This window comes from Sciurus carolinensis, chromosome 4, assembly GCF_902686445.1.
Source record: "Sciurus carolinensis chromosome 4, mSciCar1.2, whole genome shotgun sequence".
Lineage (NCBI taxonomy): Eukaryota > Metazoa > Chordata > Mammalia > Rodentia > Sciuridae > Sciurus > Sciurus carolinensis.
This window is the reverse complement of record NC_062216.1, coordinates 167,700,221-167,713,724: the sequence shown is the minus strand read 5'-3', so window position 1 is coordinate 167,713,724 and position 13,504 is coordinate 167,700,221. Positions and strand designations below refer to the sequence as shown.

Genomic DNA, 13,504 nt, shown 5'->3' with positions numbered 1-13,504 from the left:
AACCTGGACATCCTCAGTCCCATGTCACCTCCTGAGGAGTCCCGGCTGGCTCCACTACCTGTGACAAAGTCCAAGCTCAAGCAGTATTCGAGGTCCTTCCCTGCAAAGCCAGGCCCATCCTTCCAGTGTCATTTCTTGCTGCGTCCCCCTAACCCAAGCCACTGCGGGCTGTGTGTTGGTTCCCCAAAGCAGACACATTCATGCCTTGAAGTGCTTGCCCCAGACGACACCTCTACTTGGGATGCCTTCCCATTTGTCACCAGCAGGCAGATTCCACTCCTGCCCTCTGAGAAGCCCTCCCAGCCTCTCCTCCAGGCCTCTCCCAAGACACCCTGTACATACCTTTTGAGGTAGGCTGAATAACCCATCCGCACCCCCACCCCAACAGCTGGCTACAACTAATTCCCAGAACCCATGAATATGATACCTAACTTAGCATATAAAGGGACTCTGTTGACATAATCAAGTTAAGGATGCTGAAATAGAGAGATTGTCCTCAATTATTTGGGTGGATCCAAGGTAACCACAGGGTTCTTATGGGAGGAGGCAGGAGGTCAGTCAGTAGAAGGCAGAAACAGGTCTGAGCAATGAAACCATCTGTGGACCAAGGAACACCAAGATTCTAGAAGGCGGACAAGGTTAAGAACAGATTCTCTACTGGAGCCTCCAAAAGCAACCAGGCTGGAGACTTCAGATCAGTGACACTACTTTGGGACCCCTGACCCCCAGAACCCTAGTATAATAAATTTGTGTCATCCAAGCTGCTAAGTCTGTGGTAGTTTGTTACAGCAGCAACAGGAAACTAACACATCCTTATTGCAGTACTAGTCACATTGCATGGCAGGTGCCTTTCTCATGTGACTTAGCCTCCCCGGTCAAGGCACCTTTGTTTCCTGATGGTTTAATATAAAACCTGATCCTTGACAAGGACTCACAAATGCTGCTGAATGAACTGACCAGTGGACTGATGCCTACCTGCTTCATTTACTGCCTCTCCTCAGCCTACACACACACGCGCACCACACACACACACAACTCACACTCCCTGCACCCTGGCAGCCCCCACCCGGGGAGAGCAGCTCTGTTTTAACTTGGATGCTCACTAGGGGCTTGCCAATTAACAGTTGTTTCTCTGGTGCATTAAGATCTGTTGGGGAGGAGCTGGGCGCCTGTCATCCCAGCAACTTGGGAGGCTGAGGCAGGAGGATCATGAGTTCAAAGCCAGTCTCAGCAACTTAGGCAGGCCCTAAGCAATTCAGTGAGACCCTGTCTCTAAATAAAGTACAAAACAGGGCTGGGGATGTGGCTCAGTGGTGGAGTGCTCCTGAGTTCAATCTCAGGTACCCCCCACCCCCGCAAAAAAAAAAAAAAAAAAAAAAAAAGATTTGTGGAGGAAGTGTTCTCCAAGGTAATATGGGAACAAATCTGCAGGGATGCAGGGATGAAGTGCTGAATTTTTGATGTGGTTGATTTGAAACTGCAAGAATTGGTGACAGCCCAGAAATGTAAAAATCTTCTTTCCTAATAAACAAGTCATAGAAGCAAGAGGCAATTCTGACCATCCCAATTCATCTCAGTTACCACCATCACTAAAATGATGAAAAAATCAGTATTTAAGGTCCAACTGATGTCAGTAAGGGAGAAGAGGCAGATTTCAGTACAGTGTAAACAGTATGAGCCTATTTTGTTTAAAAATTATTTATGCATACATGTACACGAATATACCCACAATGAATATCCATGTGATGTATATATAGTATATCTGTGCTTACATAAGCAGTGAACAGAGGCTGGAAGATTTTTGAAGATGTTAACTGTTTTATGAAGGTTACAGGGTTTTTTTTTTTTTTTTTTTTACCCTTGTCTGTGTGTTTTTAAAAAATTTGTTTTGCAAAGAACAAGACTGTCGTCGTAATGGAAAATAAACCTTAAATAACTTCAAAACAAAAGGTTTTTGTGTGGCAGGGCTAGTTTGTGTCTATTTGGGGACAGCTCCAGATCCCGCAGCCCCTCCCCAGATAGGAAGTTGGGGTCTGGAGTCCCTGAGAGCAATGGCGGAACCATGAGCGGAACTGCGGGCAGGCGGGTGACGTGGCAAAGGGGCCTGGGATGAGGAAACATTGATATGACCGCGAGGGAGGATTCGGACAAGTGACCCGAGGATGACCCGCTCTGGGCCCAGTCTGGGATGCGGGACCCTCCCGCCCCGCAGCTTCTCCCTCCTCCCCCCACAGCCACACGGTCCTCTCCTCGGCCTTCGCCCGGCCTCCTGGGTGAAGGCAGGTGCTGCCCAAGATCGCAGAGCGCGAACGGATGCACGGGATCACCTCGGCCTCCCTCGGCCTCCCTCGGCCCGTTTCGCCGCACCCCCTTTCCTGCGGTGGCGTTTTGTTTTAACTCATCTGAACTGGTTACAAAACCACACACCCACGAACACATAAATAATGGATAAGGGGGGCGAGTAGAGAAATTCCCGCAAGGCCTGGCAAGGCAACAGCAAATGCATTTCTGCTGTATCATATTTAACTGTTTGCAAACTTCTACCGGAGGATGCGCCGCGGCTGCAGACTCCGAGGCTCAGTCGCACTGACACACTGACAGGTCTGCGGCCTGGCGAGATGGGCAAGGAGGGTTAAAGGGAGGGGAGAAGGTGGAAGCGATCGCGGGCCTGGAAGATGAAGTGCGGGGGAGTGTAAGACTGCACTGCGCCTCACCGGGCTTGGAACGAGCCAAACACGCACGGGTCTCCTGTCCGGGTTCCCGCCAGGCAAGGCCCCTTTAAGAGCCAACGCGCGCCCCCGCCCCGCGAGCGCAAACTTTCCCTAGCAACCGCCCCGGGGGAGGGGGAGGTCTTGGCAACGGCGCGCAAGCCGGGAGGGTCACGTGACGGCCCGCAGCTGGAACGCGAGTGCGCGCCCCGCCGCGCGCCCGCCCGCCGGGGCCTGTGCGCTGCGGCGCGTGCGCGAGCGGTGCAGCACCGGCCGCGGGAGCAGGGAGTATTATGGGCTGTGGGTGCCGCTGAGCAAGATGGAGCTGTCTGCAGTGGGCGAGCGGGTCTTCGCGGCCGAATCTATCATCAAACGGCGGATCCGCAAGGTGAGCCTTGGCCCGCCGCTGGCCGCCGCTCCCCGGGGCCGGAGCCCTCCGGGCGAAGCGGTCCCGCTAGCCTGGCTCGCTCGGCCACCCCCGCGTCGCCGCCTCCCTGCGTCCCCGCATCCTCCCCACCCCCACACCCCTCTTTTTTCCTTTCTGTTTTTCAGGGACGCATCGAGTACCTGGTGAAATGGAAGGGGTGGGCGATCAAGTGAGTGTGGCGGGGTCCGGGCCGCGGGAGGGAGGCAGCGGCCCCGGGCCTTGGGGAGGAGGGGTGCTCGCCTTGCTCCGCGCGGCGAGCCTGTGCCTCCCTGGTTTTCATTTTGATTTTGTGCATGCGTGACTCGGCAGGTACAGCACTTGGGAGCCCGAGGAGAACATCCTGGACTCGCGGCTCATTGCCGCCTTCGAGCAGAAGTGAGCTGGGGAAGCTGGCAGGGGCGGCGGGGCCGCGGCTCGGTGGGGCGCCGCGCGGGGAAGCGCGAGAGCCGGGGAGGGCCGCGGAGTGGGGCCCGGGAAGGGGCTCTTTCTAACCTTTGGCGTTTCTCGCCGCAGGGAGAGGGAGCGTGAGCTGTATGGACCCAAGAAGAGGGGACCCAAACCCAAAACTTTCCTCCTGAAGGTAACCTGGCCCAGCCCCAGCAGCCCCGTCTCGGGCCCCCAGCCCCGGCACAGCACGGGGCCGGGAGGGGAGGGACAGATGGGCGACCGCCCAAGCGGGCGGGCCTTTCCTGAGGGGCCCCAGCTGGGCAGGGGGTAGTTGTGAGCCCCCGACAAACCCCTGGCAGCAGGCCGCGGTCAGCTCCAGCAAGGGGCTGGGAGTAGGGATAATCCCAGGTGACGGAGCGAGGGTCTGGGGGGCCTCTGGGGCTCCAGCAACTGGATGTGGCAGGTGGGGGAAGCCCACGGGAGGGGGTGGTTGGGAGGCTGTTTCTGCCGGTGAGATCCCTCACCTCCCCCAGCCTAGGGAGCTTAGGGTAGGTAGAGCCCAGGGGGAGAGTGAGCGGTGGCCACCTCCTGGCAGAGCACAGGGAGGGGCACTTGGGAAACCACCTGCCTACCGCCCCCTCCCCACCTCACAGGATTTATTTTGCCTCTCTCCCCTCCTCACTTGGGGGCCTGATTTGAATTTGACGATAAATCACTTTGGCTTGAGTTTATCACCCAGGCTGGGCCACCGACTGCGGGGTGGTGCCAGCCTCAATTTCCCCCCACCTGGCTGTTCATGCAGGTTCTTAAGAGGATGGGTGGGGCACGGTGAAGCATAGTCCGTTTGCCCTGGCAGGGAAGGGAAGAACTTCCAGAGGAAACTTCTTGGGGACTTGGAGCTTTTGTATTATTTTGGTGAGGAAGAAGAGTCCCGGTAAAGGAGTACAAGATGACCTGAGGTGGCAGGCCAAGCTGCAGGTGGGACTCACAGGGACACTGCAGTCTCTCTATGGGGCTAAGGATATCTCAGGGCCTCTTCCCACCCCGCAGCCAGTTATTTTGTGGCATTTGGCACCAAAAGGATAGGGAGGCCTCTTTTCAGAGAAGGGACTGCAGAATCTCAGACTCTCGATTGTCCAAAAGGCTCAAAGCCCAGGGAGGGTGGGGTGGGCTTGTCCAGCCCATTCCTCCCCCCACCTACGCCCAGCTAAAGAACTGCGTGTGTAAGGGTTTGTTTTGGACTTAAAGCAGAAGTGGAAAAAATGTTGGTTTCCAGAATTCCATATTTCTGTAACCCCCGCCCCTAGCCGCAGCGCATCTTAGGGGATCCCTGGAGCAACCTTAACCCCGATGCTTCTCGGTGGGAGGGATGGGGCGGAGCTGCTGGAAGTCTGGTGGGTTGACGGCCTCTTGGTGCGGTTGGAGCGCCCTCTCGCGGCAAAACGAGTCATGGCCGTGAGCATGGGTTCACAAAATGCCTTTTACTTCACGGTTCTTTTCTCTGAGCTGCCTATGGGCCTAACAGTGCTGAACCCCGTGCACGAATTATGTTTTAATTCTTTCAACTACCCTCTGAGGTGGAGAGTATTTTTATCCCCATTTCACAAATGAAAAGAAGAAATCAAGACCCAGAGAGGGGGAGCAACTTACCTGAGGTCCTAGTACTTTTTCTTCCTTGAGTACATCAAGGTGGGCACACGCCAGGCGAAGGGGCAGACAGTGGCACTTTGACCTAGATCTTACAAAACAGGTAGCACAAGAGTGATAAGGATACTTGTGAGGGGCTGTGAAGGCAGCTGGAACTGGGCCCGCTGCTGGGATGTGCCAGGGTTTGGCTGTCAACAGATTACACTCAACTAGCACTTTCTGAAGGGAGCCCGTGAGGTAGGTTCCATCATCCCCACTTCCTACCTGGGAGGACAGACCAACAAGGTTAAATTAAATAACACATTGGAGAGTCAGTGACCCCTCAGCCAGGCCTGCTGCCTAGCCTGAGGGCAAGAAGCATGTTGGCTGTGGCCATTTTTAACTCACCAGGCAGATCCAGATCCTACCTTTAAAGAATTCTCAATCTGGGGAGACTTGTATTTAATATTTTATAAAATAATATTTAAAAATTATAAGTAAGAAATGTTTCTGGTAGAAAATTTGGAAAGCATGCATTAGAGGAGATGGTTGCTCACCGACTCAGCACCCATGGATAACTCTAACTGAAAGCTTGCTGCATCCAGACCTGTCCAAGCAGGTGCCATATACCATGAGGTATCACAGGAGTGCCCCTGGGGTGGGGCTTGTCATGATTGTACAGATAGGAAAAATGAGACTCGGGGGGTTCAACCTGCATCTGCAGCGTATGTATACTCTTCCGCTCCCCTGGACGCTGCATCACCGCTGGACTCCTGTAGAACCTGTTTATGCAGGTCTGGGATCAGGCAGGATACAGAGGGAGAAGTGCCAACCCCCCGAGGGTCAAAAGAGCTGGGATCCCCTGAGCTCCATGGGATGTTCTTGCAGTAAGAACCTGCTAGCCAGGCTGAAGAAAGCCTCAGCTTTTCTCTGCCTTTGTCTAGGAAGGGGTGAGTGGTCCAGTCCCTGGGGAGCTCAGCTGGCTGGGAGCAGTGGGAGCTGGCAGCGTTGGCCTTATGTGCTGCCACCTAGCGGCCAGAGGAATTGACCAACAGCCCTAGGAGGCCCACACTGAGTGGGGAGGCCCAGGTGGAGCTTAACTATACTCCCGCGGGGAGCGAGGGTCTTGTTCGAGGCGTCCTCGCTTGGTCAGCTGGGAAGTCAGCATCACCGCTTCTGCAGGTCATGGTCAGGCTAGTCCTGTCAGGCACGTGGGCTGTCCCCCTGGTGGTGGGTAAGCATCCAGCGTTGTGGGAGTAGGAGATGGAGACCCCAGACAGCCCCACCTCTGTTCTACACCCCCCATCCTGGCAGTCACTGCCAAAATTCTCTGTCCCCATCCATGGCTGCCCCTGAACACTGTGTCCTCTCACTCCCTGGAGTGGACCCACAGCCTCTCTGCCTCTACCCTGGGTCTGCCCTCGCCTGTGGACTGCTTGGGCACTGTGGGTGCTCAGTAAGGGCCGCGGTGCTCGCCTCGTAGGCTGCAGGGCCTGGCTTGGATGACACCCGTGCGGGGGCTGCCCTCTCACCTGTTCTCCAGGCTGCTGCAGTCTGCGCTGCCCCTGTCCCCTGCCCCCTGCCCCCTTCCCACCTCTGTGCTCCCTACACCCCCTGCCTGGCACCTTGAGAGGACACTGCCCTGGAGCAGGGCTGTGTTTGTCACTGGACCTGAACAGCTGGCCTTGACTCTTTAGTGTCTTTCTTAGCAAAAGGACCAGTCACTGAGGACAGCTTATGTGGCTTTGGGAGTCCCTTGCCCTTTCTCCACTTGGTGTCCTCTGACAGTGGGATGGGTTGGGCTGAAAGCTGGGGTCTCTTTAGGGTTCCGTTGGTGGCAGATGAGCTGCCACAGAACCCTGGGGCTTTTGAGAGATCCCATACCTGGAAAGAGAGCTGGGTCCAGGAGCCTGGGAGTCCCGACAACCCACAGCCCTCTGCCCTGCAGTCCTGCCCCCCGACCATCTTGGCACAGAAAATGCAGTGATAGGTCTCACCTGTAAGCCCATCCCCCCTGAAGTCATGTCTAGCCAGGTAAGGTTTGGGGTGCAGGCTTCGGAATCCACTGGCACCCCAACTCATTCTGGGCCAGGCCTTGCAGCCAAAGGCCTATCCAGAGTTGATTACCTGGGGAGACAAGATGGAGCTGGAGTTGACCAAGCCACAGGCGAGAGAGTACGGGACCCTGGGGACACTACAAATGGATCAGCAGGACTGGGGTGTCAGGGGAGCAGGGAGGACCAACCCGCCCCTACTTGGTGTCACTGAGAATTGTTAAGAACTGCCCTCCGATGCAGGGTCCTGATTTTTGACAGGTTGGCCCTCAGCTGAGCCATGAAGCCAGGTACCAGTAAAGACAGTAGGTCACCTTAGGAGTCATGTCCCCTCCCTGGACCTGTCTCCTGTTAGGGTCATAAGTACCAGTGTTCTCTCGCCTGCCCTCAGCCTTTACTGAGACCATGCTCAGGGCTGGCTGGGCAGGATGCCGAGGTCGGCGGCCCTGAGGTCCCACCCACACCCCTCTGCCCGCAGGCCCGGGCGCAGGCGGAGGCCCTCCGCATCAGTGATGTGCATTTCTCTGTCAAGCCGAGCGCCAGCGCCTCCTCGCCCAAGCTGCACTCCAGCGCAGCCGTGCACCGGCTCAAGAAGGACATCCGCCGCTGCCACCGCATGTCCCGCCGCCCCCTGCCCCGCCCAGACCCCCAAGGAGGCAGCCCTGGCCTGCGCCCACCCATCTCGCCCTTCTCCGAGACAGTGCGAATTATCAACCGCAAGGTGAAGCCCCGCGAGCCCAAGCGGAACCGCATCATCCTCAATCTGAAAGTGATCGACAAAGGCCCAGGCGCAGGGGCTGCGGCGCAGGGCACAGGGGCGCTTGCCCGTCCCAAAGTCCCATCGAGGAACCGCGTCATCGGCAAGAGTAAGAAGTTCAGCGAGAGCGTCCTGCGCACCCAGATCCGCCACATGAAGTTTGGCACCTTCGCCCTGTACAAGCCCCCTCCTGCCCCTCTGTCCCCCCCGCCTGCCGGCAAAGCTGACGTCCCCGCTCCGCCAGGCCAGGGGCTGCTCCTGGCCAACCCTGCCGCCCCCTACGATGCCCGCAGCTCCAGCTCCTCAGGCTGCCCCTCGCCCACACTGCAGTCCTCCGACCCCGATGACACGCCCCCCAAGCTGCTCCCTGAGACCACCAGCCCCCCAGCCCCCAGCTGGCCCGAGCCGGAGGTGCTCGACCTGTCCATCCCCCCGGAGTCAGCGGCCACCAGCAAGCGGGCACCACCTGATGTCACTGCTGCTGCCACCCAGGCACTTCCTGTGGCCCTGGAGCCTTCCAGTGCTGCCCCCGAGCCTGAGGCTGGGGATTGGCGTCCTGAGATGTCACCCTGCTCCAATGTGGTTGTCACCGATGTCACCAGCAACCTCCTGACCGTCACTATCAAGGAATTCTGCAACCCTGAGGATTTCGAGAAGGTGGCTGCTGGGGTGACAGGTGCTGTGGCCGGGGGTGGCAGCAGTGTGGTGAGCAAGTGAGGGGCTCCCCAGAGGAGGAGGGCGGGGGGCTCCTGCCTGAAGGCACGCCTGTGCTCCCGCCTCACCCCGCCCTCAGACCCGTCTGCCTGTGCTTTGCTTGTCTCAAATGGCGCCGTGCTGACCCAGGGATGGGGTTGGGCAGTTGGCACCCCAGAGGCCCGTGGGCAGGATAGTCTGGGTCAGGTCAGGTCTGGGACAGCACACACGTTCGCCTCTGGGCACTGGTCCTGCCCTGTGCAGTGGGCCTGCCGGGCTTCTAGGGAGCCCCAGGACCTGGTCACCTGCCCTATCTACATCCCACCCCACCTCTCCTCTGCTTGCTTCTTGCTTGTGTACAGTGTCTGACCTCGGTGCTAATCCAGCAGCTGGGGGTCCCTAGGAGACCCTCACCCGGGGTGGGCATGATCCCTTTCCTTCCTGCAGACATCTTGCAGGAGGGGGCAGGGATGGCTTCCTGCCCATTTGGCAAAGCCCCAGACAGTGAAGGATGAGACCAGTGGGCCCCTCCCTCTCCACCAGTGAGGGCGGCAGCAGCTGGGCCAGAGGCCGGGCCTCACTGCCTCCTTATGGACCAGGCCCAAGCAGACCCCCTGGGCCCCACTCTGGCTGCTTCCAACCCTGCTCTTGCAGGTGGGAGGAGCTGGCACCCTGCCACAGCCTCCTGGCATCTAAAGGCCCCTTCAGTTCTTGACCAAAGGTGCTACAAGAACCTGCTGTGGAAGCTTCCGGCTGAGTGTGCATCTGCCCCAGGGCGTGTGTGACGTGGGTCCACGTGTGTGCTGGGTGGGGGCCGTGGGCCCTCCTGGCAGCACCCTTTGCAGCTCCTCAGAACAGGGTCCCTGAAGGCCTGGCCCTGCCCTTTGCTCAGGCCTGGCACCGTCGTGTCCACACTAGTGCCCGGCCTCTCTTCCCTACCCCGTGTGCCAGGGGCACTGAGCCCCAGGCCCTTTTCTGGGTGGTCAGCATGGCCGGGTGGGCCTTCCCTGCAGACCCGGCTTGGTGGGAACCGCGGAAGAGTGTGGGGAGCCCCAGGTGAGCCTCCCCTTCCTCCAGGGCGTTGGGGGAAGGGGGTGGCCGGAGGCCCCCGGAGGGTCTCCCATTCTCCCACCCTCCCGTCTGCTTCTGACGCTGAGGCTTTCTCTCAGCCCAGCCTGCTCGGAGCGGCGGGAGGCCTCCGGTGCCCTAGGCAGCTTCTGTTGCCCTCTGCTGCCAGGGCACTGAGGCACCTATGCCGGTGGCAGAGGCCAAAGCCCCAGCTTTAGGCCAGGCACTGGGAGCAGGGGCGGCGGGCTGGAGACCACAGAGGAGCCTGTGCCCTGGAGGACAAGGGTATTGTCCCCTGGGGTGGGGCTGGGCCCCCCGGCAGCCCACTCTTGGCCACTGCCAGGGATGTAGGTGGGTGTGGATGGCAGTTTCCGCATGTGGCTTAAGCTGGGTCCCCAGTGTGTTTGGCCTTTGTACCTCCTCGCTGGGAAGCAAGATGGCAAAAGGCAGGCAGGAGGCGGGAAGGGAGCCCGTCAGAGACTGAGCTAGCACGTTGGGCCCTGGGGAGCGCTCCTGTGAGTCTCCCGCTGGGGGCTGCAGCACGGTCCCCCAGCGCACCCCTGGGGTGCAGGACAGGGCCTCCCTCGGCAGCACTCCGGGTCCCTCCCCACCCCGCCCTTTGTGTGGGCTCTGTGACCGTCCAAGTGCCAATTGGCTTTTCCCCCAAATAAGGGCTGGTGCTTCTCCTCTGCCTTCAGAGGCGACTCCCCCAGCCCCTCCCCAGGTGAGCCACCACCTGGGCCACTTACAGGTGTTTCCAGAGACCATGGAAATGTGTTTTCCTGAGAATCTGTGTCATTCGTGACTTTTTGTAAAGAAGTTGTGTTTTCAGAGGTGATTTTATGACAGGAAAGTGAAAGAATTAGTTTTTCAAAAAATGAAAAAAAGAAAAAAAAGAGGAAAAAAAAGAAATAGAAAAAACTATCGTGGGATTCCTAAGGGAGTGGGGTGGGGGGAGAAAGATATTTAAAGAGAACGTAGTGATGCGGCATTGCACAGGCGAGGTGGCCACGGGGGTCAAGCCTGAGCCCCGCTGGGGGTCCCCTGGGGCTGGGGCATCCTCCTCCGCCCCAGGCAGGGTGAGCCTTTCCGCTGAGCTGGCCCACGTCCACACCCGTCCTTACTAAAGGGAAGGAAGACAGCTGGCCCCAAGGGAGCAAGCCAGAAGCCCCGCAGGCAGCCCAGTGAATGGAGGCCACGGTTGCCGAGGTTGCGGGAGGTAGGGCCCTGGTCCTGCCACTGTGACTCCTTGGTGGCTTCCTCCAGGAAGGCCGGTGGATTCTTCCTCTTCTGCACTCCATTGCCAGCTTGTTGGGTCATGTAGTCCCCAGTACTGCCACCCTGTGGGACCTTTTCATCACCCTGAGACCGGAACTTCCTGAGCTTCCTGGCCAGGAAGAGGCCGTGGACCCTGTGAGACTTAGGCAGTGACTGGGACTGGGGGTGACTGGGAGACGGGACTGCCCATCTCTTCCCATGCGCAGGCTGCTGCCCAGGCCCCAAGTCAAGCAGCCTGCCCCGCCTTGGGCGCGTGCACAGCTGCCTCTGGGAGGGCGTCCCCAGGGCCTGAGCGCGCACAGCGCTGGGCGGCCTGCCCACCCCGACCCTCACACTTGCACGGGTTGGCCTCCGTGGGCCCCTCCACACCCCTTGCTGCTTTTCCATTTGCCTGATTACCAAGCAAAAGTTGCAATCTGGTTTGCTTTATTTTTGTATGTGAAATAGCCCCCAGAGCCCGATGTCCTCCCATGTTCACGGTGGGTGGCCATTGGTCACCTCCCCTTGAACGCACTGCTTCCCACCTACGTGTCATAGGAGATAGGAGAGGTCTGGTGTCTCTGGTTTGAGGTGGACAGTGGGACCTGTCCCTGTCTCATTTCCCCTCTGAACCTCGGCGTGGCCATCCCTGTGAGAGGCACCTGGGCCTGAGGCACTGCTAGTGTCTGAGGATGTGGGGTGCTTGTGGCTACCAGCACTGGGCCTCCAGGTGCCCACGGACCCATTGCTTCTCACTCTGCACAGGGGTCAAGGTCAAAATGAGCCTCCTCCCTCTGATCCGGGAGGAGGTGATGACCAAGTCCCTGGCTGCAGAGAGGTGGCAGGGTCGGAGCTTCTCCCCACTTCAGAGGAGGCAAAGCTGCTTCATGGGGTGTCGTGCCAGGCAGCGCCCAGGATGCCCATCCTCTGGGGAGCAGCCCCTGAAAAGGTGGGGACCCCATGACCAGCGCACGGTCAGCAGCCGATCCCGGGGCTGAGTGGTCAGCTGGGTGGGTCCAGGCCAATGGGCCTGCCCGATGGAGGATCAGCTGCGGGGAGAACTGTTAAGGGGTCTGGGCTGCTGCCGGTATCCGAGGCCCCTCCTGAGAGATGCTCTCCTTTCCCTCACTTTTCTGTCGTTTCGGGGGCTCGGGGTTTTTCGTTTTGCTTTGGTTTTTGTTTTGCACTTCGCCCGTGCTGGACAGTGGCGCCCCACCCGGTCAGCCGGTCAGTTCCACTCCTGGGCTCCCATGCACTGGCCCAAGGTGGCCTCTTTGGGGCTTGTATGGTTTGAGGAATCACTTTTTTAAAAGAAAAAAAGAAGTTTAAGCATTGTCATTTTTTCTGTCTGCATCTCCTTCCAGTTCAGCCCAGTTAGGGACTCAAAATGCAGGAGGGGCCACCCTGGCCCCCCTCGTGGACAGTCCCCAAGACGCAGAAGCAAGGAGACTGTTGGGTGAGGGCCCGGGACCCTACCTCCTAGCCCACACGCCCCCGCAACGCCTCGAAGGAGCCGGCACCCCAGCAGCGAGTGCCTACTGCATGCAGATCATCCTTAGGCGAAGTGGGGCCTCGCGGGGACCAGGCGAGGGGACAGGGCGCCCAGCCTGCCCTAGCTGGGCAGAGGTGCAAACTCTGCTTTCTGTTGGTTTTAATTTAAAAACACAAAGGCCTAAATAAATATGTATCTTATAATTTTTTTAATTTTTGAAAAGTTCATTTAATGACTCGTGCACGAAGGAATTCTATATATATAAAGTATACGTATATAGCTCTATATTTGGGGAGGGGCACTGTCTTTTTTCTCGCGCTCATTTTTAAAATGAAGTGGTGTTGCCTTGTCTGTGGTCCAACCATCCAGCTCCCAGCTGGCTAAACGTGGCCTCCAGTGGTTAAAGACAGGAACGGAGTGGGACTGGCAGGGCCGGAAGTTGGGGGGCCCCGGGCCCCCGCCAGCACTTCCGGTGGGGAAGGGCTCGTTTTCGGTGTGGGTTCGGTCTTGTTGTTCCGGGTTCCGTGGATTCCAGGCCGGGGGAGGGTGGGTTCGGCTGGTGACTGTCGTGTGTGTTTGTTCTGCTGCTCTTCAGTATTGTATCAATGCCAGGAAATGGGAGTGAAACGCCTCTTTTACCCCCAAATAAATTGTCACATTCCGAAGCTAAGGCCCGCCCGCGGGTGGGGTGTACGTGTCATTTCTTCGGCTGCATCTGTGGTCTTTTTAAAAGGATCAGGACTGGCGTCTGCAAGCCCTGGGCTCATCCCTGTCCTGCCTGAACACACAGCAGGCCGGTGCCGGCGGCGACCAGTGGAAGGGAAGCCCTGCTCCACAGACCCAGCTCCCAACCTCTGAAGGAGCAGAGCCGGCCACAGGCCACCTGCCTTTCTTGCAGTCTTGAGAATTGTAAGTGGGCATGTGGAGCTTCGGGGTCCCTCGGCTGCCCACCCCCAGTTGGAACAACAGCACCCACCCAGGGAAGGGGCCTATGAAGTCCTTGCCCAGAGCTCAGAGAGGGGGCACGTCCGCCTC

At 58.4% G+C, this 13,504-nt stretch overlaps 1 protein-coding gene across 2 annotated transcripts; it reads left to right on the top strand.

Annotated features, from left to right (window-relative positions):
• Positions 1-2,920: 2,920 nt before the first annotated feature.
• Cbx6 (chromobox 6) lies at positions 2,921-12,676 on the top strand. Of its 2 annotated transcripts, none has more exons than XM_047548925.1 (5): positions 2,921-3,096; positions 3,261-3,304; positions 3,445-3,510; positions 3,649-3,715; positions 7,735-12,676. In XM_047548925.1, exons 1-5 carry the CDS (start codon positions 3,028-3,030, stop codon positions 8,674-8,676), a joined length of 1,188 nt encoding a protein of 395 aa, XP_047404881.1. In that variant the 5' UTR covers positions 2,921-3,027; the 3' UTR covers positions 8,677-12,676. The 2 variants fall into 2 exon arrangements, with proteins under 2 accessions (XP_047404881.1, XP_047404880.1); XM_047548924.1 differs by having other exon boundaries at positions 2,927-3,096; positions 7,681-12,676.
• The last annotated feature ends 828 nt before the right edge of the window (positions 12,677-13,504 follow it).